We start from the raw sequence: 27,177 nt of genomic DNA, 5'->3' as shown, positions 1-27,177 counted from the left end.
AGGTCTTTCATCCATAATTCATTAACATTGATGGAATGATGAGTATATCTGAAGTTTAACCAACTGATTCCACTGATTCCCATAAATTTTTGTGCTTTTCAGATTTGGCGACCGATAACATCAGTGTTCTTCTATCCTTTAGCTCCTTCCACTGGATTTCACTTTTTAATCAACTGTTATTTTCTTTATAATTACTCTCTCCGGTTGGAAACAGGTAAAGATACAGGATACATCTGCGCCGACTTATTACTGAATTTATGTCTATTTAGATCTCTTTGATATCTTTTATTTTTTTCTTTGAAACAAGGAGTCTTCCAAAGATGAAAGAAAAAGGTCACAGTGAGATTTTACACACCAAGAAAATTTGCCTCATTCATTTTAAGTATCAGTAATGGATTCGTTTAACTGAAAAAAATCCATCACTCTCTTAAGATGAGGAATAGGATGAGAAATTATGTCTATTATAAAAGGCTGAATTATCTGTAACTATCATAAATTTGTCTATTGAATCATTTATTTTTCCCTAGTATTGTACTCTCAATATCAATGAAAACTAACCAAAGAAATAATTGCAAACATGTTATTTTTACAGTGCTCAATATCAATCTAACTACTGAGAACGAATGTGTCCCTCAACTACCTCGGTTATTTGACTTTTCCTTATCTCCTGAGCAAAGTGTGACCAGGCGTCATTTAAATTAAAAAGGCTGCTGAGGAGATGCCCAATCAAAAAGCATCTCATCTAGCCTCTAAACCAGTAGAGCAACAAACGCCAGTTTCCTGTTGCAGTCAAGAAAGACTCAAAAAATGTTTAAAGCTACAGATACGGATTTCTGGCCAAAACTGGCTGAAATTTTGAGAAAAAAAACTCAAAATGAAATGATTTGAGAGATCATTAGGAATGGTTGTGTGCGATGCTGGACAGCTAATTTGCTATGGAATCATACAGAGAATGCATGATACCAGGTTGCTGATCGAGGTTTTTGAGTGACGTTCTCTTTGTTAGCATTGTAAGTGAAAAAGCTGATGGACTCCAAGTGCACTGCAAAAGCAACCGACACATCCATTTAAATTTCCATACCAATAATCAGAAAATCTTAATTGTAGCCTCTGGGTCAAAAGTATTGATTCAATCATCATTCAAGTTTTATTGGTTTTTTCCATCCTTCTTAGGTACTTTTGAAGGTCGTCCTGCAGACTACTTTTTTATGCTACTATTCAATTGGATTTCTTGTGTTATCATAGGACTTCTAATGAATATACCTGTAAGTTTCTATTCCACATCTAGTAAATTTATTTACCTTTTTTGCATGTTGGATAGATTGTTTCGCTGTCTCTCTTTTTCAGCGGATCAGTGAAATCAAGAGACAAAGAGTCATAAATCTCTGCAGCTAGTAAAGTCAATTGTTTCCTAATGGAGCTTTTATCCTGGAAGAAGGATGAAACAGAAAAAATTACTGTCCTTATTGGACTATTACGAAACATAAAAAACTGAAAATGTATTTTAATTTACTCAGTGTAAATACTTAGTTTCAGGAAGTTTCTTTTTTGACGAAATGCTGTCTCTGTGCTCTTCAAATTGGAAACTGTACAAATAGGCTGCGTTCAAGGATTCAGTTCTTTAAAGGGGGAAACAATGTGTGAACTTGCACACACCGGGTGTCCTTGGGTCAAGTAGCCATAATGCATGAGTGTGTTCTGTGGATCAATAAAAAACCTTTTTCTTCTACAGTTTTTTCCACAAGTGCCCCTCAATAGGAGCTATAGCCTTCTAACATTTTCAGGTAAATCATTGTTTCCTCTTCGAGTGAAACTCTGATTTCCTCGAAAATTTGGAGGTACTGCACAACCGGAATGTATATAAACAATCTCATCTGAAAAGATCATGGCGGTAAATGATCCTTGTAATGTCACAAAATCTGTTGGGGCAATATTTTTCCGTTTAAAATGAAGTTGAACTTTCGGCAACTTTGGAAGTCGTTTTCCCACCTAAAATTTGATTAAATGAGAAAAAGGTAACTTGTGGGTTTCCTCATTTTCTATGTGCTTTACGAAACTGAAAAAAAAAAAAAAAGATGTGCAACAACTCCATTGCTAATTAAGTCCAAATATGCAACAGCGTCGACCAATATATTTTTTCCTATTGTCTCACAATTGATCAAATGAACACTAAGAGATGTGAGAATTTTCACTAGAAAAATCATATCTATATTAAATCTACCGCAAGGTTTAGCGAGTTACAAAGAGTAATGAACTGGTCTTCATATTTGCCGAAAATATAATGCAATATTTTTATTCTGCCTTGCAGCTGTTGATGGACCCAATGGTTCTTAGTGTCCTGTATGTTTGGTGTCAGCTAAATAGAGATGTGATAGTAACTTTCTGGTTTGGAACAAGGTTCAAAGCCATGTTCTTACCGTGGGTTCTCTTTGGTTTCAACATGATTATGTCAAATGGGTAAGGAGAGTTCTTTGCTATTTTCTTATTCTTAATGCTTTCAAACTTAGTTATTCTTTTCTCTCCTCATTTCTGAGCTCTTAAATTATTCAGGTTTGCACAGTATTTTCTGTTTCCATTGCATTTCCTTCATTGATTCCGGTAAATTTTCAATGCTGAATTCAAGGAAATTTTTTAGAAATTCTCACTCGTCAAAATTGTGTATAAAATTAATATTTGTGGAAGAAACAGGCTTTGCCAGGAAAGACTTGATGCCCTAAAAAAGTTGAAACATAATCGGAAAAACCCAAGGTTATTTTCAATTTCAGTAGCAAAAACGAAGGAAACCATGTACAGAATGCTTGACGATATTTCCTGCAAGCATACCAAAATTAGGAGGTAAAATTAATGTAAATGTTAAAATTACAATGCGATGGCATCTGTGAGTGGAAAAGAGAATTATACCTTTAATTACGCAAGATATTACTAGTAGTAATAAGGTGCTCCCAGCAAAAAACTAACGAGGAGTTCAAATGGTAAAGCTGCGTAATGTACTGGAAAAAAAAACCATCGAAATGCAGTATGTGATGAGTCGGACAGAATCAGACAGACGGAAGGGCCAATGTGCACCATCTTTTGACTTATGACCATCACAAGGAAACCATCTGACATAGACATGAAAATCTATATCTATTCTGTTTGAAAAATAGTTCCATATTTACAGGTTTCGAAGACAGCTTTCCTTGGAGGTGCAACGGTTTCAAAGTCGTTCTCCTAATTAAATCGACCTGTCCTCCACTTTTACCTGAATGTATGATAGCTTCCCCTTGAAGACAGAAGACACAGGTTTTCCCGAATATTTTTACTGTTCATTTTTTTCCGCTCTCACAGGATTTTTTGACTTGGTCCATCGCCTGACTGAGAAGTCTCTGAATCTCTGCTTTTTTTAATTGTGTAAATCTTAGTCACTCCAATTGATCTCAGTATCACTTTAAACAAGTCTGGATGCGATTAGTTTGAAGATTTTAATGGAGGTAGAGTCATAGTGTGGGAATTGCAGCTTTATAAAAGCAATGAGGATATATTTCAAAGTACAGGAATGTTCAAACCTTCCTAAATCATCTCTACTGTGAATCTGAAAGAAATCTAAATCTGTTTTCAGGGGTCTCATGGAGCTGGTTGGCATTGTAGTTGGACACTTGTATTATTTCCTCACAATAAAGTATCCACAAGAAATGAATGGTCCAGAGTTACTGTCAACTCCAGGCATCCTGTAAGTTTCTAAGTCTTGCTCCTACTATCATATGCATTTTCAAGCCAAGGAATAAATCAAACTTTTGTCCTTCCTTTCTCCATTAGGGAATTAAAAAAATAGGAGACCGGTCAAGAAAATATTAATTTTGACTTTTCTGTTTGCAGTCTTAATGCATTCAATTATGCCACCAACCATAAAGTAGGTGGTTTTTACCATTTAATTACTTCACTGATCCATTTTCAGAGGTTGGTTCTGAAAGGCGGGAAGAACTGTTTGTTCATTTGTGAGTTACTCCAATTTGAGTGCTGGCTCATTTTTGCAATGAATGAAAGTACACGTATTCATCACGTTGATGCACATTGTTCAATTTATGAGTTACCTTTTTATCCATTCATCCATACTTTTTGTACAAAGGTTTATTTCGTTTCAACATAGTTTCTTTTCCCCTAAAATAACAGCTATTCACAATAGTGCCTCTTGATTTTCTCTTTTTTAAGATTAGTCTAAAACTAGTTATGAAAGTTCAAATTTTCATTCTCACCTGTTTTGATTTTTAGGAAACAATGGTTCCCAGATCACAGACCGCATGTTGCTGGTTTTGGGTCTGTTCCAACTCCCAGACGACCAGAAAATTCCGGAAGCTCATGGCGAGGACACTCTTGGGGTAGAGGTCAAGTCCTTGGAGGACAGTAGTTGTAAATACTTACATCTTACCTTTTTATTTCCAAGTCATTGCATCAACATCGTAATTGTTTTATTCAGGTTTTCCATTTTTCTTTGTTTTGGTTGTAATTCTTTTCGTTAGGAATATATTTTATTCTCTTTGATTATGCTTCGTTGCACAAATGGAAATAATGACTCGAATTATGTTAGTCTGAATACAATGACAGAATTTTTATCTCTGGAAGCATCAGTGTTGATATAATTGATCTCTGACACTGTTTGAAGTGTTGAATAGTAGGCGACTACAGCCCATCAACAAGATTCTATGTTAGAATTTCTTAATTTATTTAATGCTGAATTCAGAGTATTATTTCGATGTATTTATGCTAAAATGTAATAGAAAAGGGTGGGAGAAAAGGGATGTGCTCGTTAGTCAACAGCTGTAAGAATGGTGGGAATTTTAGAGCGTCAGTTACATAAGCAGCTACGATGGGAGCAATCAACGACAAGGTTGTCGGACTTTAACTCATGAGTTCTGTCCACATCGCTCTTGTCACATGCCCAAGGCTCATGAATTATCGTATTTTAGCGCCTAGTTCATGTTGATTTTCAGTAAAATCTCACTTTTCCATCTCCTTAAAACGGACCACGCCAACTTTTTCATTGTTTCTTATGCAGCATTTACGAGCACACATCATCTTTCCTAACTGGCTCTAGTTCCTCTCAGCCGAAAAAAGTCTATTTTAGGTACTGATCAAGTAAATGACCATCATGTAATTGAACACTGTAGTAGGCAATTCAGCATTGACCAGCTAGCTCTTAGTTCTAAATTATTGAGCATTGTCCCTTATGTGTTTGGATAGGTGTTTCAATGGCAAAAATTTTCATTTCCCTGTGTCTGGTTTTCTCAAATTTAAAACTAAGTCAAGCTTTTATTGGAGTTTTTCCCATCACGCATGTTGCTGAGCTGTATTTTCATTTTGTTTGAGGATAGAAATATTTCTGTACAAATGAATATTTTTAGCCATTGTTACTCCAATAGATTTTTTTAAAAATAATTGAATTCATGCTATGAATAAGGTTCCCGTTACATCTTGGTCCACAAAGAATAATATTCAAATTAGTGCAAAAACAATCACTTGCATTTATTTTCTGTACTTTTTTTTACTGTTTTTCATCTAGTATACCGCTTCTAAATGAAAATTGTAATTTGAATGTTCCAGGTAGTTACTTCTTACTTGTTTCACCTTCAACTTATGATAAATTAAGGCCACATCATGTCAATACCTGAATAACCCATACTTTGGCACTTCGATCATTCATTTTTAATTTCAATCCAGGAGTTAGGATGAATTTTTTTTCTTCTTCCTCATGTCTACAAACGAAACCAAGTTTTTAAGTCTTTCCACAAACTGACCATCCTGTGATTCCATTTTTCTGTATCCTAACAATCAGCAAGTTTATAGAAACTTCTGTATTATTGATAATCGGTCATTCTTTATAAGTTATTTTGCCTTTAAAACTAGGGAGGAGGGTGGGATCAAATGGAATGTAACTGTATCAAATGTTGAGTAGTTTCGACCTCTAGGTGGCTGGTTGCACATGAGCTGCGTTGTAAATTGATCCAAATCTAATCTTAGTTGCAAAATATAGAAGCGTATGTTATTTTCAATGTGATGCAGGTCTGATTTCTCTTATTGGCCCCTTAAAATTCAATTGTGAAATGCAAAATGAATCATTTCATTTACCGCGTAGATGAATTTTTAAATTTGTGAATTCTCTTTCAGTTAGAGTCTACTGACAAATCATTTTGATCTATACAAACTATATTTTGAATTGGTATTGTTCCATCAAGTTTCTATGTAGTGAAAATAACTTCTGTATCTATTAACGATGGCTAGAATAAGTTGATTATGCATTTTTGTTAAAGTGTCTATAGACTGTTGTAATGTTTAAAATGGAAAAAAAAATTTCTCTGTAAATATAGGACTTGATATTTTATCGTTAAATTGGCAATATTTTATCTTTGAAGTCTTATAAAATAGTAACCTCCATCTTCTTTCCCGTCTCAAAATTTGAACTGCATTATGACAGAAGGCCCCATTCCCTTTAACAATTTGTGCTTTTTGGTGCCACTTCACCTATGAGGAGACATTCTATATGTCGTCACCTTCCGGTCAAAGTATCACAAGCGCCATGCGATGTTTTAAAATTTCCACCGTCATTTTATTTTTTTACAGAGAAATCGTGCAACGAAGCTGTCCGAAAATTTCACTGAAGTTTCTTTGCACTGCCGATGAAATTTTCAAATAGATTCAACCAAAATTTCTCTGTAAAGAAATAAAATCGCGGCGGAAATTTTGAAACGTTGCATGGCGCTTGTGATACTTTGGCCGGAAGGTGACGATGTGTGGGGTGGAAAATCGGGATTCATTCAGAGCATGCATCATTCAGAGGAAGTCACATTAAAATCATTTATTCAGGACACCTATTACTTTAAATCTTAACGTTTTCCATTAGGATATGATATAATGAAATTTGTCCCTTTTTTTCATTAAAAAATTCGTTAGGAGTTTACGAAACACCATCAGTGCTCCTCTCTCCTATGCTCAATCTCATTAAAATTTGGTGCTGTTTGACAACCGATATCCATCTTGCGTATTTACAGATTTTTCAACGCACCATTTCACATGATCAAAAATGTGGTGGAACAAAACTTTCTTGTGATTTTTCAAAAAAGTAGGGATTTCACGTCTGTTTTTAGCAGAATTTGATACGTTGAAATCCAGAATTGGAAAAATAGAAGAGGTCTGATTCTATTCCGATCTTTGAAGGAAAATTAAGTTCCAATGATATTTTTTGTGCAAGTGTGAAGAGTAAAATCTTCAAAATCAAGTATTTGGTACTTGAAGCATAGGAAAAAACTCTCAATTTTTTTTAACATTTATTTATTTTTCATATCTGAGCTTAATGTATACATGCAATGAGGATTTTGGAACTACACAGACAGCATGGTAACCAAAATAAACAATGCAATTTAAAACTATACAATTTTGATTAAAATAAATAAAAATACATAAATTACTGAAAGTTCATAAAAAATATAAATAAAAATAATGATTAGATAATGGAAAGCACCACGCGGGCTGCCTCTTTACTCAATTGAAATTGTGTGTTTCTGTGCCACTACAGAAACAACACTTATGCTCTAGAATCATTATTTGCAAACATTAGTTGTTCACAATTGTCTCCTAATATAGTAAAACTAAAGTTTCTAAAAATATTATAAAACATTGAACCGACAAAAGTTCAGTCGTAAGATTTAATGAATAATGAATCAATAAAATAGGCAGCATTCTGTAACTAAATGCAGTTTTTCACTTAATTTTGGAGCGACTGGCAGAGGAATTGTTGATAGGAACTCAACGTATGGAATCATAAGTGTCCTTAACTTGAAGATTTCTATCAAAATGTGCTCAAATATTGCATTGCTCGAGCTTGACTGAGCTCAAATTCATTTGTAACCGACCTGCTTTCTCCGACTCAAAACTGAAATATCGAGAAAAGTGAAATGTTCACACAAAAATTATCGGTGACTGGAAAAACACATGAATGCACAAGTAAAAAGCCAAACATTACTGCAGCGAATCAATAGTTAGATAATATGACACTTCAAAAGTTAGTAAATGACAAAAGGTTAAGAGGGTTATACAAAATACAAATGAGATAAAAATGTTCCTGAGTTGGCTCCTATCGGACATTGTTGTACAATGAAGTTATTCAAAAACTTTAGTGATAATTTCTTATGCAAAATATTTGAGAACACATGGCTTGTAAAATCGGGTTTTTATGATAAGCTGGTATGTATTTGATTCACACACGTGAAAGCAGTGAGTCTTGCTCCTTGAGGAGGAAATGAAACAATTGGTTCAGACCATTTGGAAGATTATCATGTAAAATATTCTTTTTTACCCTATGATAACATACTGTACTGCTACAAGTGACAAAAAATGCAACTGAAAAAAGGGACACCATTTAAAGCTACATAATTCTTATTAGACTGATAACAACATAAAATTTCTGAGGATCCATTTTTAAAGTTTTCGATCAAATACATTTTAACTAAGATTGAAAAAAATGATGAATTAACTATGATAAGTACAGGGAAAACTTTTCTTCTCTAAAAAGAGGAGATGCTGATGACATGAACTTGTCTTTTGCCGAAGTGAATTGTGGAATCATTTACAGAGAATCGATAAAATTAATGATTAATAATTTCTTTAAAATATTTCGAAAGTTAAAAGACTACCACAAAAAAATCAGAGTCTTAACATATAACAACTTAAGGCTAGATCCATAAAAATCAATTAGAATTTTCCTATTCAGCATCATAGGACAATGATTAGTATTTAACTTGGGTGGCCTGATGAGGAGGTACTTAGTATACAGCAGAGAATATATCACCTCAGAATGTTGTTGTGTACACTTTGAGAAGTTACTAAGCCATTTTTAGAGTCTTCACAGCATTTTGTTTCTCAAAATTATGATAAAAATGCAACAAGTGATGCTGTAATTATTTCAAAGAAGAATAATTTCATACTGTCATTGATTTTAGACAGGCTGTGAAACTTAGTGAGTGGAGTTGCAGCGTAAAATCTGAGATAATGAATTGTAAAAGGAAATATTCTGATGCTGCCTGATGTTTTTAAAAGAAGTGAATATAAATTTCTTTAACCTGGAAAGCGAACTAGAACATGTTCCATTGAAAAAGTTGGTAAAGATTGAATATCAGTCAGCTGAGAGATATTCCAGTAAGTACGGGTGAGGTTCTTCAAACTCATCCGAATCCATGCCCTTAGGCCACTTAGGAGAATAATCTCCAATGCCAAATGATGCAGGTGAATGATAGACTGCAAAGTGGTCATCGGTGAGCGGAGCACAATCCTTCAGGGCAGGCCTAGGTAAAACATAAATTATTAACATTAAAACATGTAGAAATAAGAACAAAAAGTAAACTGGCATTACTTAGCTAGTATTACATGCAGGCTCTTATTGTGTAAGTGCCATCATCTTCATCATAGGGACCAAGTTGAGCAAAGTGATCTGCAAGCGATGGTTGAACAAATAACATTGAATTACAAACCGTGTCTCCTTGGCCATAAAAATGATTACTGATGAGATACTTCCATGAGTTAGAAATCACAGTGCATATCAAAATTTACGAAATCCAAATTTATTGCTGTTTTTCAACAGTCACCAATTAGTGACAGCCTCATAATTTTCAGGATTCATTCTTCAATCCGCTATTGAACACCTCATGCAAAATTACTTTAGAAACATCATTTTTACACGGTAGACCCAACTCGAAAAGCTGTTACCAATTGTTGAGCACTTTTGCAGCTAATTTACCATGCAACGTAAAAACGCCATTTTACATTCTTTGGATACAATGTATCATAGCAGAAAAACTTGTGTACCTTGAGACAATGTTTTTACAGAATTATTTTGCAAATACTATGAAGAACTTAACCTGAAAATTTGAGGTGCATGGGTAAAGCGGTTTTTATTCTATAAAGTGTTAAGTTCCAAAAGACGAGGGAAAGTCTTGATGGATTTACGGCGTTCTTGCTTAGCACGGCAGTAATAGGCCACCTGCCTTTACTTCGGCTTGATAATTCAAAAATTAAAACTGGAGAGGTGTAATTTTTTAAGTATTTCCAGTACCCATGTCATTTGATACACAAAGTCAGACTAAGACCTTGTGAAAAACGGAGAGGTGTAATTTTTTAAGTATTACCAGTACCCATGTCACTTGATACACACAGTCAGACTAAGACCTTGTGAAAAACAGAGAAATCAGTGTTTATCAAAAAATGAGGGGGGAAGGAAGAGAGATTAACTTTTGGGTGATCAAAAATTATGACCTGACAATAAGTAGGACTTGAATATATGATATTAGTGATACGCATACATTGACACAGAGTATTTTAGAAAATTGAAAGAAGAATGCAAAGAAAACTCACCAGATTTTTTCATCAACAACAGCGTACACTTTGGGGATAGGGAACCCGTTGAAAGTGGAAGCAACAGGGACGGTGTATGCTCCCATGTCAGGGAAAATTATCCAATCACCGATATTCATTTTCGGCAAGAATGAATTTTCTATGATGCGATCTAAAGCATCACATGTTGGACCCCACAATGAACAGGAGAAAACTTGATCGCTTTTTGAGTCCTGTAACATTGTAAAAAAAAAGTGAATAATAGAATCATTTCACATTTCTTTGCAACTTTTGCTTTGAAGAAACACTGTCTTTGTGTACACAGCCACAATGATTATGCAAAAATGGGGTAACCTTCAAATGTTGTCAAAATTTAAAGAAAATGGATCAACACAAGAGGAAAGCAAGAAGCCAAGTAATCAAGTTAAAAGTAAAGCAAAGTTCATGAATTGAAAGGTAAGTGCCAGTGCAGAGTTCTGTGTGCATCCAGTGCACACTCGCTTTGAAATGACTTCTCGCTTTATATGGATTACATTTTGCAATAAGGAATCACTATTTCTGGCTCATTTTAGAAACAACATGTATGCCATTGGTTTCCTTGTGCAGAAAGCTGTTTTTGTAGAAGAGCTAGAGATTGTGGTTCCTTATTGCAAAATGTAATCCGTTTATGTGATGTCCTTAGTTTAGCACTGGATTGCTGCAAAGCCTGATAGTCAGCGTAACACCATGTGTATACGACGATATCATGATATGATATCGTGTGTAGGGGCATTCCTTCCCAAAATTTCAAATCCTGAGAAAAGACTGATGACGGGGCTGAGTTCAAAGTTAGGAAACCCAGCAAAAGACTCTGTCCTATAAATAATCAAAAGAGAAGATATCTACAAGCAGTTTGCACAGGGGACTCTCAAGTTGAATAAGTCTTCAAACAAGTATACAAGTTGAGTACTTGTCTTGACTTGAAGGTAGAAATTTGACTTCCTCGGATTTAAAACTCCATTTTTTTCTCATGTTCGGAGAAATGATGAATAATATGGTGTTTTTCCTGGTTTTCTTTCTCCAAAGTATTCGGAGGGGTCAGAACTATGGGAAAAGGCACGGCACTGTCAGATGAGTAAATGAGCCTAGTCTTTAAAGCATCTATCACGAGCGAGATTGGACCTGTTTTACATGTACCTCTTTAGTGTCAGATGTGACTTGAGTAAACTTCAGTTATTGGGCAAGCAGAAAATTAGAAGTTACGGATACAAGAAACACTGATACCTCACTTATGTGTTGAATTTGAAAATTTACAATGCGTCCAAAATGTTCTGCTTGAAGTTTTAATTGAAAAAGACTCATGTTGATGTTTAAGTTCTAACCTCATCTTATAAATTAAACCAATGACACTTTACTGAGACCCTGAATGCCACGATTAGATCATTGATAATTACTGGTCAATACTCACCGTTAATGGAATAGGCGTCGGAGTGTAATGATCAAAGAGAATGCAATTGAAACTCCCGTAGATGCCATCATTGATGTAATACATGGTGTGTAAAAGTTCCTTGTCTGTCGAATATATTTCTCTTTTTGAATGAATGTTGGTAGCAAGAGTGAAAGCACTGGCTACATAGAATCTTCCTGGCTCTGCGATAATTTCAATGTTGGTTTGAGGAGGAAAGTAATCCTCTAATGCCAAATTGATAATATCAGCAATCTGGAATGACAAAAAAAAAATTGGATTAAAAGAAAGAAAACTACAACGGAGAATTACATTAGAGTGCTTAAAACTTGAGATGTTGTCATTTTTCTATCGTTGAATCCGAAGATTTGTGTGAACAGGTCGATGGATACCTCCACAAGTCCACAACTTCGTACACAAAATGTTTTCAGGTGAGTCGAACTTAAGTATGGTAAGGGTCAAGTCCAACGGACTTAACTAGAGTCAGTTTGATTGCATGTGGACCATATTTTGCAATCAGGAACTACAATTTCTGGCTCATTTTAGAAACAACTTATTTGCAAATGGTTTCTCAATGCAGATAGGTGTCTTCATCTACTGGCCAGAGATTGTAGTTCCTTATTGCAAAATGCAGCCCATTTCATGTAGGGTAATTTCCTTTCATATTTAATTGTCTTAACAAGAAACTGAAAGGCATATCGCCTTGAAACTTTCTGTAAATTTTCCCTGGATTATACAGAAAATACACCAAAAAAAGGGGAAAAAACAAAATGTTAGAGAAAATTAGGAAACATTTGATGCAGTCAGGGTGATTCTTGATCAATTCAGTATCAATTGGATGGATTTAAATCCATCCGATTGGTCTACATTTTGCATTTAGGAACTACAATTTTTGGCTCATCCATAAAAACACTTATGTGTTTACGGAAAATGATGGTACGTATGTAGTTTCTAAACTGAGCCAGAGATTGTAGTTCCTAAGTGCAAAATGTAGTCCAATTGTACCTATTTATGCTAAAAGAAACCATTGGAGGATGAACTTAATCGGAAAGGAACTATGTGCATAGGGTTTTTATGCTACGCAGTTCCCTTTGATTTTGATCATTTGCGCAAAGATCTTTTCAGCATAAATGCATCCAATTCATCTGTAATATCTTCCGAGTTTCTTTACTTGAACGAATACATTCAAGCACATTTTAAAAATAGACCTCCTTACAATAATTGAGGGGTTTATATACAAAGTTGTCACAGTTTTCCATGTAGAAAATAGAAAAATGTATCAAAAGCAGTAGTCACCAGCTAACAAATAGTTGGAAAAGAAAAAATTAGAACAAAGGGGAGTGCATCACTTGAAAGTGGGCAGGCTCAAGACCTAGAATGAAAACAAGGGGTAATGTAGCTGAAAATAATTGGTCAAGATCCACGGGGAGGTGAACCTCTGTTATGGCACTTGGCTCTCATGCTACATGAGGCAACAGTTGAAAAAATGCAAATTCCATCTTTCTTATCATTCTCTCGCACTAAAGCCTTCATTTCTTTTGAATACTGAAAATTCAGTAAAGTTAGTAGAGAAATCAATAAACTATGAGAAAAAATTGGTTTGCCAGTAGATTTCCAACAGCCTAGTCAAAACCTATGTTTCAAAGTTTAAAAAAAAACTTTAGTAGGTTCATGATCATATCTCCAAAGAAAATTCTGCCCAACAGTTAGAACATTTCAGATGCTCACTGGATCTCCGACAGTACACTTAAAACAGATGCTCATTTCGAAGGCGGGAGATAAAATTGTTTGAGGAATGAACGCGTTCAAAATTTTGCACTTGTCATCCGGTGGCTAATTTAAATATCCAAGACCAAACATAGTACACCAACAGAATTGATTCATGGTACATCTTGTTATCGGAGCAATCTGAGAACACTATTTTCCGCAATCAACAAATAGATATCTACAGAGAAATGTACATTCAAATGAGATACAGGATGGCAAATAATCAGGAATTGAAAAAAAATTTAGTCTTGAAGGGAAAATATTTTTTTACAGGAATGAGTGACGTAAGAATGATCAGTGAGAGTGAGTCATTTATGACATCACCGTAAGAGATACAGATAATTACTTCACTCATATTTTACGATATCTAAAGACTCACAATATGAGTTTCAAAAGATTAGTTGTTCTATGGCTTGAAAAACTTAGCTTCACATGTTGTCACATCAGTTCTATAACAAAGTTTTCTCGATTTGCATTCACTTATGAGTAGGATAATTTCTACCTCACAGAAATGGGTATAAAGATAATGCTTTGCTCTTAACAAAAGCGAAGCAATTTGACAGATGTGCAAGTGCTGAAAATTTTTTTTAAATCGACAAAGATGTGAGTAAGCAGGGTTGTAGAATAGTGTTCAAGTTCACACTGAGGGGTGAACAAAGCCAAAAAAAAACAAAAATTTAAGTTAAAGCTTCAAATTCTAACTCTGATAATACTAATTTTCTCTACCAATTTTTCTGGATGTAAATAAGATGTGCTAAAGCACTACATTTTTTTCTCCACAAATGTGTAATAATGTAATATACTAAAGAGTCATTTAGGGGACATTGATCATAAATAGAGGCTCTTGTGTACTATGACGTTTCTGATCTGTACACTTGAAGAATGGCGATAGATAGAGGAAAGAGAGTCTTACAGACAAAAAGGAAGATATGATTTGAATATGAGTAACACCTAGGTAACTCCATCACCAGTGTGAGTTCATTCCATACATACACCTTACGCTTGGCTGCATCAATATCCATCTCGGTCACGTCCAACTTGGAATAACCGTTTCTTTCCTCATTTTCATCTCCTCGATCTCCGTCACAGCATTTGGAGCAAGATTCCATGGAATCCACTAATCAAGCCCCGCAGCCCGCAAAAGTGAAAAAGACAGCACAACTGGTTGTGTAAACACGAAAAGCTTGCGTTTATGTTGGGGTGAGTTGTTAGGAAAAAGAAAACTCATTCAGAGTCAATTATTTCCTCTTGTACCTAAGCGCCAAAAAATTATTCCAGGTAATAAGCAATCAACTGATGATAAATAATTACTGATCAGAGCTCTCAAAAGGTGCACATTACTTATACTTCTTCATTATCCACCTTGCGTAACCAATAAACCAGACAAAAGTAAAACACAAATACGTCTTACATATACGTAAGACGTATTTATGCTAAAAGGAACTATGTGCATACCGTTTGCGTGGAACATGGTTCTTTTTGGCATAAATACGTCAAATTGATACCTTAAAAATGAGAGGGAGGATACAAATTTTGAGGGACATATTTATTGGTTTTATTTTTTATTAATCCGAATTAAATGAAGATGGCGTTATTTGAAGTTATCACATCAATTTCCTTCAAATAAGTAGCAATAACCAATGATTATGAGTGATTAGAGGTGACCGAAGAGAAGTTTAAGAAAGATGAAAATTATAGCTCAGGGATGGGATTCAAACCAACAACCTTGCATAATGAGGGGAGCAGTCCACTCAGCCACTGCCAGGCAATGGCAGCTGTGGCGTAAATGTGCTCGGTTTGTGAGCATGAACCATTTGCTTGCTGAAAATTTGTGATTTTTGAAAATTCACAATGACTCTCGTAAGGCTCAGTAGTGGGAGTAGTTGGATCACATATTTTAGTTCCCTGGGGAATATATTCTCCGAAAAATTTGTCAAAATCGGAGGCGGGCACTAAGGGCTTCCTCTTTGTGAGATATTAACAGAAAAATCACTGCGTCCTAATGTCACTGCAGGCAGTCATGACTATCTGACAATGTGTCTAAAAATATTTTAGTATTGTTTTTTTAAGATACCTGTTCTTCTATATTTATTTTATACTATATCATTACCATAAGCTTTCTAGCCCCCTAAAACTTTTCATTTCGTTTCCTAATTCGTACTCATTAAAGGGCTGCAATTTTGTATATTTTTTTTGTTGATTTAAATTCATCATAATTTGTTTCAGCAAGTTATGTGATAAAGGACCCTCAGTTCTGATCAAAAGGCCTGATCTGACATTTCAGCAGTCAAAAGCTAACAAACAAAAGACCAACAATATCTTAAATAAGAATCAAGATAAAAATAAATAAAAAAGAAGAAGAGGACTGAGAATGATTCTAAAATGTTCAAAAATTTGATGTTGGATTTCAAGAGACGAAATACTCACCCTATCGATGGATGAGCTTGAATCGCCAGGGAACCCTCCTCCAAGGTCTAAGAGATGCATATTGAAACCCAATTCAAAGCCCAGATCGAACAAGCCTCTAGCTAGGGATATTGCTTTGCGGAACACTGGAGGATCTTGACATCCTGAACCAACGTGAAAACTTACGCCAACAATTTCCAGGCCTGAAAAAGAGGAACAACAGATTGCTAACACGAAAAGGCCATGTTACATTTGATGAATTTCAGCTTACCCAGTCCAATCTCTGAAGGAACCATAAGAACTTGTTCGACCTTTGAATTATTGGAGACAAAAATTTTAAGAGTTCATTCTCTCTTCAGCAATAATCCACAGGGAGGAATGCAATTTTAAAACTTTTGGATTGAATCATCCTTGCTTTCTTCAAAAGTCACAATAAAAAATTGGATAAAAAGAGCAATCTTTGAGTTTCATTTTCCCAGATATTCCTATTGGAACTGTACCCCATTCAAGGTGTCTACAGATTTGGCAGAAAAAATTCCTTGACTTTTCTAGGTTCCCCCTGACTAAAATGATCAAAATTCCGTAACTTCACATCGACAATTTGCACTAATGGAAATGAAAATGAACAATTATTGGTATTTATTTCTCAGCAGATGACGGAAAAATATGGATCTTTTATTCTTCAAGCATTTGTCATTCAATTGACTAAACTTTATTGAAAATTATTCCTCTATTCACAACTTAGAATGTAACTCAAAGCATTGAACCCCAGACTACTCAGTTTTAGCACTGATGTTTTTAAACCTTTCAAGTTTCAATGTTTTTTTAAAATTCCAGTCTTTTTCATAAAATTCCCTGACTTTTCCTTGGTCTTGTGGCAATTCTTGGTTTTCCAGACCTGCAGACACCCTGTCCCATTATTCTACAGCTTAGGAGCTACTTTTTTCACTTGCACGAGGGGTTTAAGTCTCGAAACTCAGTTGAAAATAATTAAATTTGATTTAACACCAAACAATGAGAAAATATTAACATACCAAGTGAGTTTGCAAGTTTCATCAAGTGCGGAGCTTCTAAAATTGCATCACAGCCAAATTTCATTCCAAGAGGACACTGAGAAACAGCTGCATCGCACCGAATACGCACGACCAATCTGCACACACGAGAAAGTTCGTTCGATCATAACAGAAAAAAGTAAGCCTAACTAGGAAAAATAAATGTGCTTTTCACCTTTATTATAGAGGAAGAATCATTCATCAGATAAAATTCAATATTGATGGTCTTATAATTTCGAAGAAGTTGGCAGAAAAGGTACAAAAATCTTACAACTAGTTCAAGTATGCTGTCCTGCTAGGAAAAAGTACCCGAGTACATAGGTACTATTCATCATGGGTCAATTTATTTTAACCTATTACCTTACGCTCTTGGAGGAACAAAATTACACAAAAATTGAAATCTTACTGTGTGAAATGCATGAGAAGCATGAGACCAGTACATAAATAAAATACCATATTATCAGGCCTACATTGGTTGGTTTTGGCTGAAAGCCTTCTCATTGTAGGCACCGTCTTTTTCCTCAACAGGGCAGTAAAGTAAGTAACTGCCTGTGATACATGCTGCTATGAAAAAGATGAAGATGTGAATATTATAAGAATGGCTGTTCTAGAAGGCTTTGCTGCAGGGACAACAACAGTTGTCACTTCACACCGATGAGATAGATTCCAAAGTCCGTAATCAGTTGTCTATGAAGCAAACCGAACAGGTATTTAACAGTTAACTGTTACCTCAGTTATTAAATCCTAAATCGAACTACTGAGAAATTGATTTCTTATTTTTTTTTTCTTACTTTGCATCAGGATGGAGTTCTTTCACTTTGTGCAGTTCAGTTTCATTGTCAAAAGTCATCAACCCAACTCCGAGACTAGCAGCATGCCGGATATGAGAAGCAGGTTTGGCTGGATTAGCAAAAATTATCCTGTCAGCTGCTACACCGAGACTCAAAACTTTATTCAATTCACCCTGAAAGGCAGAGAAAAAACGAATGTGAAGTCTTTCACTGAAGATAAAAATGCCACAATAACTTGTTAGGCACAATAGCTTGGCTGATACCAATAAAGGGGCTGTTACACAGTTTTTTCTTCTTCCTTCAATTATCAGAAAATGCATGAAAAATGAGAGCGCCTGCATTTTGCAATTGAAAATTACTTACAAAAGAAAAATTATGCTCGTTTATTGTGGAAATCATTCAAGCCATTTAGAACATTCAAAAGAGAGAGAGAAAAAAAAAAAAATTAGTTGGACTGACTCAGTCATATGAAAAAATAGAGACAATGTTCATTTTGAAAAGACAAAACTGCAGGAAAAGAAACAAACCTTGGAAGCACAATCGAAACCCACACCCAAAGCTGCAAGAGTTTCCAAAACAAGGATATTATCATTGCATTTGACAGCTGAAACAGGATAAACGAAAACAATAAAATTTTGCCATTTAAGGGAAATATGACAACCTGAAAACATGTGTGACTTTCAAATGTTATTTCATGATCACTGTTCAGCATGCTCCTTATCAACATTTACAAAATGAAAATATTAAAGAACATTCCATGACCAGTGGCATATAGACCGGGGGAGGGGGGGGACCAAGTGGTCCGGACATTTCCTTTGCTTCCTTTCCTTTGATTTAGCTTATCTTTTTCTCTCTTTTTTGGGGGCTCTGGGGGGGGGGAGGACCAAGGGGTCCAAACCAACCCCCCCCCCCCAGAGCCCCCAAAAAGAGAGAAAAAGATAAGCTAAATCAAAGGAAAGGAAGCAAAGGAAATGTCCGGACCACTTGGTCCCCCCCCTCCCCCGGTCTATATGCCACTGGTCATGGAATGTTCTTTAATATTTTCATTGGACCAAGGGGTCCAAACCAACCCCCCCCCCCTGAGCCCCCAAAAATAGAGAAAAAGACAAGCTAAATCGAAAAATTGGACAGGGAGAGAACACGATGATATTTTCGTCTAGGAAAAATAGGTGGAAGGATTCGAAGTCGGACGAAAGGGCCTCAAGTGTCGCCTCAGAAGCCTCATTTTTCCCTCAGGCAGTTAGTGGATTTTTTTCATCTCATACTTAAAACAAAACATCCCATTTGGTCTTGTAAAAACGGGTTTCCACTTTTGTAAGGTCTTTTCGGGGAGAAACAGTGGAGAGCTTCTTGTCACTTTTCATGACAGAAATTGTTAAAAAAGGGGGTCTAACGGGGTCAAAATTCTCAAAATTTTCTGAGGGTGGCCTGGATCCCCTGCTGCACCTCGGAGATATTCCATACCCTCCAGACCCCCTGGTGGGAGCTTTGTGTCCCCCCAGAACCCTATCCTGCATATGCCACTGTCCATGACTACAATGATAGCAACAAAGTTTAATGAAAAACATGATCAGAAGAGTAGTAATGGGTAAAATATAGTTCCAAGTTCGAAGTGCTTCAAATGGAGGAGAAAGGGTCTCTGTTCACTCAAATTATTAGTAATGACAGTAGATGAGAATGCTGATGTCTACTTAAATTAAAATTTAAAATGGATATTTAATTATAGTACTTAGTGGTATGGATAGAGGCAGACAGGCAAGTGGGAATACCGGAAAAAATCCTGGAAGGCAGGTTCATACTTAGGGTAGTTTTGAATTGGGTCGTCTCTTTCAAACGTCAAAAGGCAACTAAAGTAAGCTGGTCTGAGCACTAATGGGCCGAATATCCCAATAAATTTTTAGGTCCCAATCTGCCCTTGGGTAGAGATTTTGACTTCTTTCATCTTCACCGATAATATTATGGAGCTCTTCAAAATTTAAGGCAGGTTGATATCTTGCAGCTATCCATAGAGTAAATGGAGTCATAATGTAAATGGGAGAGCTGACGCCATGTTCCGGTCAACAAGTTCCGAGCCCGGTGTGCGCCAACCTCGCGTCACTTTTTCTATACATGTTTGATCCAAAATGGCAGTGTGAAATACGTAGTAATTCCTATCATCTATGATTACATCAGATGGTCAGGTCCCTGTGTATCGAAAACAATCAATTATGTATCAAAAAAGTGACCCGGCCTCACACAGGAGTCTCAGAATTCGGAACCTGGAAAATGCTTAAAAGTGGCGCCAGCTCTCCCGATTACATTACGGCTCTATGTACTCTACGCAGCTATCTCTTATCACTTTATGCTTTGCTTTGAAGAGCAGACATAGATCTTTTCTTGACAAAGGTTGTGAATTAAGAGCGAAAGCCATGATCTGGTAAGCAATTCTGTGGACTTTGATAAGCACTCTTTTGATCAGAACTTTGATTTACAGACTATGTATTACTGATAAGCCCTGATTCTCAGAGAAAACAACTATTTGTTTAGACCATTATCATCATATTACACTTGCTCTTGCAACTGATAAGGGATTAGGAAAGTGTTTACTCACGGAGGAGCAGCTTCTACACATGAGCTTGTATAACATTAAGAATATATACAATACTTCTGCAGCTGCGTCAAAAGATGACTTCTGATTGACTGAAAATACTAACAAATAATGATTATCTGATAAAAAGCAACGCAATTTCCAACCAATTTGTTGCTATTCAAATTTTTTACACTTTTCCTTGTTCAATTATTTTCAATGTTTTACACTAACTTATTTTCCTTTCTAGGAATTTCCTAGCCTAATGAAATTCTTCGTGTAATCCTAGTTGCTACAAAACCTAAGGATGGAACAAAGGCTTTAAAACAGAGATTTAATTACCATAATGTGGTTTCACACGAGGTAGTTTGCTCAGCCATTCGTGATGTTTGTGAATGATGGTTCCTATATCCAGGATGTAAAACGCCTCATCCTTGACCTAAGGGGGAAAAAAAGGAAAGAATGGAAGAGAAGGCGTATGAATACATTTTTTCCATCACACATCATCAAATAAATTAAGCAATCGATCAATCAATAAAAACATAATCATAGATTTGGAATTCAGATTTAGAGATAAAAATCTGAAATTCCCGTATAATAGAATCTCTTTTAGAGTGCAAAAACGGATCATTTCAAACTTGCATGATTACTATTTTTCATTTACAATTTTAAGATTCCTTTTTTTGCGCTTTCCCATACTTAAAGTTCATGTTTGGGACCTTCTAATATGCGTTTCCAACCAATTGTGACCCGTCATTTGCATGATTGAGAGGCTCCTGCACCACTGTTTTGCTCTCACCTGATCCGTTGGTGCTCACCTCCCTTGTTCTTGTGTTACCTCGTTTTTAGTAAGTCAAGATGGGGCGCTTTTAATCTTCTATGTAAGCCTTTCATGTTCGCATTGAATTTCAAAGCAAAGATCTCAGAAAAATGTTCTCAAGTTATAAATCAGTGTTCTCTTTTCAGCTCAAGCTCTGCTGATAGATAATAGGCTTTCACCCCTAATATTATGAGAAATTAAGAAATATTTAAGAGATAGAAAAATAGATTATTAAAAACTTTTGAGGATTATGAGAACAGGCTGTTCTCATATCCACCCAGGTTAATTCGGCTAATTAATAACCTGGGTCCTTTTTGTCGCACAACATGGGAGAGTCAGAATTTTTAAGAAATACCATCACTGGTAAGGCACATACTGCAATAATACTATAACTTACCCCTGATTCAGCAATTGTTTGAAGAACTTTGGCTGCGTTGGTAGAAGACTTCATGACATAAATTTGATCTTCGACTTCGGTAAGCTTCATTATGATTATTTAAATAAGACTAATGACACAAATTGAGTACGTTGGTTAAATAGATTTATTTGTGAACAAATATTGTTTGCAAATATTGACTCTAGAGCTAATGTTTCAAAAGAGCAAACTGAAAAATAAGAAAAACAACAGAGTTAATGATGAAAATAAACTCAATGCATCAATTTAAACATAAATCAAGGTAAACAACGAAGAGAAAGCAGTCATGTAAGCACCTGTCATAATGTTGTTTCGCTGCCTTAAAATATATCACAGACTGATTTTGTGCCCCTATTGATGTGTCAATGTTTGATTGCTTCAAGACAAAAACAAAAGAAAAAAAGTTCAAGTTCGAATTTTGTGCTGAGTATTCGTGGTGTTCGCTCATTACAAATTATACTCAAGTGCATTTAACCACCTTCGCAAAAATAATGTAAAAACGATGAAGTTGTTTGTGTTTTGGGACCATTTATCAATGATAATATATTAAATGTAGGCCTCTAAATTAGTCACTAAACATAACACAGCTGAAATTGATTAACATAACACAGAGCTTATTACTTGACTCATGAGAAAATATTGGAGAGGGAAAAAAAAAAAACTTACGAGGCAGCCGGTGTCCAGTTTCAGACAGGTTTGTGGCGACCTAGACCGGACCGAGGCTAAAAACTGTTAGGAGTGTCAGCAGCTCCAAGGAGGATCAACGTTGAGTGCGATCACCCAGTCCACAGTAACTCTGCAGTCGCCTTGTTGAGATACGGGAGCTGACAGCTGACCCGCGCCCTGTAAAAACAAAGAAAAATCATAGCGTCAAATATTCAAAATGATCTGATTGACTAAGGGTAAGTACAGCACAAAGAGAAAAATAAAAACCCTTAAAAGGGACGACATTTAGAGCAAGTATTATAACACTACTACACTTAAACAAAATGCTACATGAACTTCAAAAATTGCCGAGTTTTTAAAAATTTTGATCCACAATTTGAACTAGTATTGTAGGAGTACCTGAAAATTTCTAGGTAAAACATTGAGGACAGGTCTCAAAATTAAATATTTACTTTGTGGAACTTTGGCAACAATTGAGTATTCATATAGTATTAATCCTTAACATAGGAGATCATTATTGAAATGCTGTACCCATTCTTCAAGGGAAACATCCTTTTTCCAGTATCATAGTTTTAGTGCAAAAAAGGAACCAAGAGAATTCCGATGTTGCTAGGATTGTGCAACTTACACACTTGGCAGTAAATTTACTGAAATCATGCAAAAAATAAAAAAAGGTAATTTTTGTCTTGAATTTATAGTTTATTGGGAGTAAAAATAAAACTTGTCTAAATGATTAGTTTATATTTGTAAGGTAAAAAAAAATGCACCATTTTAGCGACATTGGAATGATCTTGGTTCCTTTTTGCAAAATGCAATCCATTTATAGTTTTGGGTTGATGACAAAAATACCAAAACCGACGTTCCCTGTGAAAATTGTAAAGTATGCCACTTCTTCACATTAAATTGGTTTTGAATGATGATAAAAGTGCCTACAGAAATGTTAAAGTGGGAATTAGCTACCTATCTCACACACTAACGGGTTGAAATACCCAGGCTGATTCTTGCCATAGAATCCATTTTCCATCAGAAATTCAATTTTAAGGAGTAAATCTGTCAATTCAATTTTAAGATCTCAGCTAACAAGGAAACATGATTAGGATTTCAAGCGAAAAAAGTTACATAAAGTGGGTTGACTTAAAACACATGATAGGAGAGAGAGAGCAGATAAGATAAAATTGGTTTAATTGATTTATCCGTTGGATTGTAACAAAGCAGCAGAATAATACGCTTAATTGGGTTACTTAGGGAAAATAGAACATCAGCAAAAGTGAAATCTGCCATCAATGCGAAAAAAAAGGACAGAAAAAAAAGTGGGTAGGTGCTTACAGTATGGAAAAGAAGAGAAAACCCCGATATAAGCTAACTTTCAAAGCTAGGGTTAAAGACTATCAAAACCAACACACCGGTCAAAGGAAAAATCAACAAGATTAGCAGTACAATCATCAAATTTACAAGGGTCTTAAATCCTCTTATCTCACCGAATGCTGAATTACCTGCGCATAAATCGTCAATATGATACTGGAACTCAAAAAATGACTCGAAGAAGGAATAGCTTGAAAACTAATGAGGGGAGGAGTAGTATCAAATACATTTTACTATTAGAGCCATGGTTTTCCGAAAAAATAAAGGTTGATATTTAAAGACCCGAGCATTTTTTCTGAGGCCAGAATCCTCTGATTTTGATAGTGGTGAATCAGTTCATCAGCCGAAATTTTTTTTTGGCTCTGTTATCACCGAAAGTTAAATTTTTTATCCGTAACATAGACCAACTTATTAGGCTTGTCTGCGTCAGTCTTGCTTGCCAGACAATGCATGTGATAATATAATGCAGTTTTAATTTTTTTCCCACTCATACACACGTAGTTAGTTAAGTGCAAGAGTTAAAAAAATTGTGTATTTTTAAAGGTTTCTCCACTTAAAGCCGCAAATCTGTACAATTTTTGCTGGTCAATGGTAAAGGACAATATAAAGCTAAAATCTGATTCAGCGTAAAATTTTGATCGAATTCAATGCAAAAAAAGTCTGATATTTCCGTTCTAAAGGGCTAAAAAGTCAGGTTACATGGAAGAGTAAAATTTATTTGATTCTACTTGGAAGCAATTTGAATTACTACTCTGTGATATATTTTCTAACACTATACAAACCCTCCCACCCCCACCACACACACATCGAAAATGGGACAAGAACTAAATTCAATCTGATATAATATATTAAAAAAATAATTTGTTATGTTGTATCAAGCACCCCAAAACTTCACCGCAAATAATGTTAAACTAAGGAATTCACTCTCTTCAACAATAGTAACACTAATAAATTGGTAAAAATGTAATTTCTCTAGATAATTTTTTCTCCTATCTGCATAGGGGAACAATAGGCGCATTTGTTTCTGAAATTAGCCAAAATTAGGAGTCCTTTAATGCAAAACGTAGTTCAACTAAATCTCAAATAATCATACAATGTGATAGCTCAAGAGTTGATTGCCTTCAGACAACAAATCTGGGGTTACTAGGCAAATCTAGGATACAGGAAAAACTAGACAAATTTTATGGAGAGGTGGCAAAGACTCATATGAGGTCTACTGGTACTAAGCGACTCTATACCATCACTAATTTTGTGGGAATAGTCATCGACCTTCGGAGGGCAGAGGGGCAGCCAGCCCCCCTTTGCCAACGATTTAGATCATATTCTTCCTCTTATCATAAAAGGATTTACAGATGGGACGTCTGGCACAGAATTTTAAAAAACTCAACTTTCCAAGCAAAATCCTATGAGGATTTTGAAACCAAGACTATTAGTTTAAGACAATAATTAGACAAGACATTAATTACTATATTACTGCCTTCTGCCAAGCCTCTGAAATGTAACAAATTCTCCGATTACTGACCATCTTCAACCAAGAGTATGTCTCTCTACAAGAGAATTTAAGATTGAAAGAAGTATAGCTTGGCTTTCTGCTCCTAAACTGATACATGTACACACTCAAAGAATATTTATTAGAACTGGGGAAAGAAAAGAAGAGACAAAAGTCACATCAGTCTAGATGCATCAATCATCAGTTGGCCCATTGGTTAGCATGTAAATATCGGTTGAATGGTGCAATTTTTGGATGTGACATTTGTCTCTTCTTTCCTTTCCCCAGTTCTAGTTAAATACTGATTAGGACTAACCCAAACCCATACCACAATGGTAATCAATTACCATGACAGCAAGGCGGAAATGATTCGTACTTCCTTAAAATTAATTTTCTCCCTATGCTAGCTCTAGTAGTAGGTTAACACAGCCTCTTATCTCACTTTATTTCAATTCTACTTTTAATTTTCTTCAAAAGTGGGTTAGAGCAACTTGCTTCGAGAATTAATTTTGCGGAAGTGTGTAGTAGCATCTGAAGGCCGTCACATTCTGTTGCAGACTAGTAGGAGCAGTGGTCTGTTTCTTAGACTATGTACACCCTGGACGCAGGTGCATAACTTGTTAGAGTCCGGTCCAGACAACTTTCCCTTTTTTCCTATATGTGCGGAATTGGGAATTCCCTATTCAATACATGTAACGTAAAGGACAAAGTTATCAGAAACAAGCTCTAACTAGCTCATTCAACCATTAAATGACCTTATTGAAGGACAATAAAATACACACATGTTGTATGTTTTCAGGGTTGAAATTAGAGCTACCTACTTCTATAATTTGCTCCGAGGACATTGATAAATGAAAGATTGAAAATTAGCAAGGAACTGTTCTCACCATCCTCATCAAGGGAATGAAATAAAATAAGGGTATGCTGAAAGTGCATAGCAGTAATTGAATCATGAGAGACTTGAGACTTGACTGGCATATTTGATTCCCTTATAGGCTCTAGTGTCAATCTTCAATCCTGGCCGCATTTATATGATACAAGAAAATAGGTGGGATTTTCTCTTATCAATAAAATTTTCAAGGGCGAGTTTCAGACTGGTATGATGTCATCATAAGAAAGGGTGTTTGACTTTTTCAGACAGAAAATAAAAAAATCACACAGATACTGCTGCTATTGCCAAAAAGAATAATAATGCTCAAAAGCTTCAGTTGGTCTTAAATATTGTGATAAGGCATGAGAGTCTAATTTGTACATGTAATCACCAGATAATACACATTTGTTGCAATCAGACAAATTGCTCCAATGAAAAAGCCTCCTACTTCCATTACCTCTTTGTCACTGCAATAATCTAATAGACCTTGAGACAAATTCACTCCTCTACTCGCATCATTTCTTATCCCCTCGGTAGAAGAAAAAAACTTAATTCTGTGATTCGGATCAATCTGGAGAATCACAACGAATGGCGAAGTGGTAATGAATATACCTAGACCTTCAGTCAGATCATGCTAGGGCAGTGGAATTGAAAGTCATTAAGTATCGGGTCGATTGATCAAAGTAAGCCAAATTCGGAGAAACATTTGACTAAAACATACTTAGAGGAATGAACATTGAAATCATTGGCGAATGAGTCTTATCTTGGAGTACTCCTATCTAAGGGTAGTTCAGTCTTGATGGACATTTTGAGGGAGGGTGGATGGTAAAGGACGTATAGAACTCTTCAAATTCGACGCAGAGTGAGTTCCAGCGAAAATAACTTGAGTTAAAAGCATCACTTCAATATATAATAAAAAAATTACCTCAACAAAATATGGAAGCCACCCTTTCGGCTGGCCTTCGGTTAATGACGGAATGGTGAGAGGTATTTAGCCACTTCGGAAAAAATAAAAACTGCACAAAGGGGAGAAGGTTGTTTCATGAACAACCTACAAGCTTATGAACACTTGCTCATTGCTTGCAACGAAAGTTAAGGGACGATAAAAGAGGATAACAACTTAAAAATTCAGACTTTGGAATTTACGACGAATAACGCAAGACGCAAGAAAA

General features: G+C 35.6%; 2 protein-coding genes across 2 annotated transcripts in view; one reads left to right on the top strand and one right to left on the bottom strand.

The window, feature by feature from the left end:
* The window catches only part of Der-1 (derlin 1), an 8,764-nt gene extending 2,401 nt beyond the window's left edge, over window positions 1-6,363 (top strand). Inside the window, exons 3-8 of the mRNA XM_019060916.2 lie at window positions 103-214; window positions 1,174-1,265; window positions 2,309-2,457; window positions 3,599-3,709; window positions 4,249-4,386; window positions 5,578-6,363. Coding sequence (XP_018916461.1) covers window positions 103-214; window positions 1,174-1,265; window positions 2,309-2,457; window positions 3,599-3,709; window positions 4,249-4,384 — 600 coding nt within the window. The 3' untranslated portion in view covers window positions 4,385-4,386; window positions 5,578-6,363. The remainder of the gene's footprint in view (window positions 1-102; window positions 215-1,173; window positions 1,266-2,308; window positions 2,458-3,598; window positions 3,710-4,248; window positions 4,387-5,577) is intronic.
* LOC109043619 (ornithine decarboxylase) lies at window positions 5,575-27,177 on the bottom strand. Its single transcript, XM_019060889.2, has 11 exons — window positions 26,931-27,177; window positions 22,284-22,460; window positions 21,600-21,807; window positions 20,725-20,821; window positions 18,344-18,420; window positions 17,817-17,989; window positions 17,008-17,123; window positions 15,995-16,176; window positions 11,804-12,055; window positions 10,378-10,589; window positions 5,575-9,311 (listed from the first exon to the last, which is right to left on the bottom strand). The coding sequence occupies exons 3-11, from the start codon at window positions 21,687-21,689 to the stop codon at window positions 9,143-9,145; spliced, it is 1,368 nt and encodes a 455-aa protein (XP_018916434.2). The 5' UTR covers window positions 21,690-21,807; window positions 22,284-22,460; window positions 26,931-27,177; the 3' UTR covers window positions 5,575-9,142.

The sequence above is a fragment of the Bemisia tabaci genome, chromosome 2 (genome assembly GCF_918797505.1).
Source record: "Bemisia tabaci chromosome 2, PGI_BMITA_v3".
NCBI lineage: Eukaryota > Metazoa > Arthropoda > Insecta > Hemiptera > Aleyrodidae > Bemisia > Bemisia tabaci.
The sequence above is the reverse complement of the archived record's forward strand: the minus strand, read 5'-3'. Positions and strand labels throughout refer to the sequence as shown.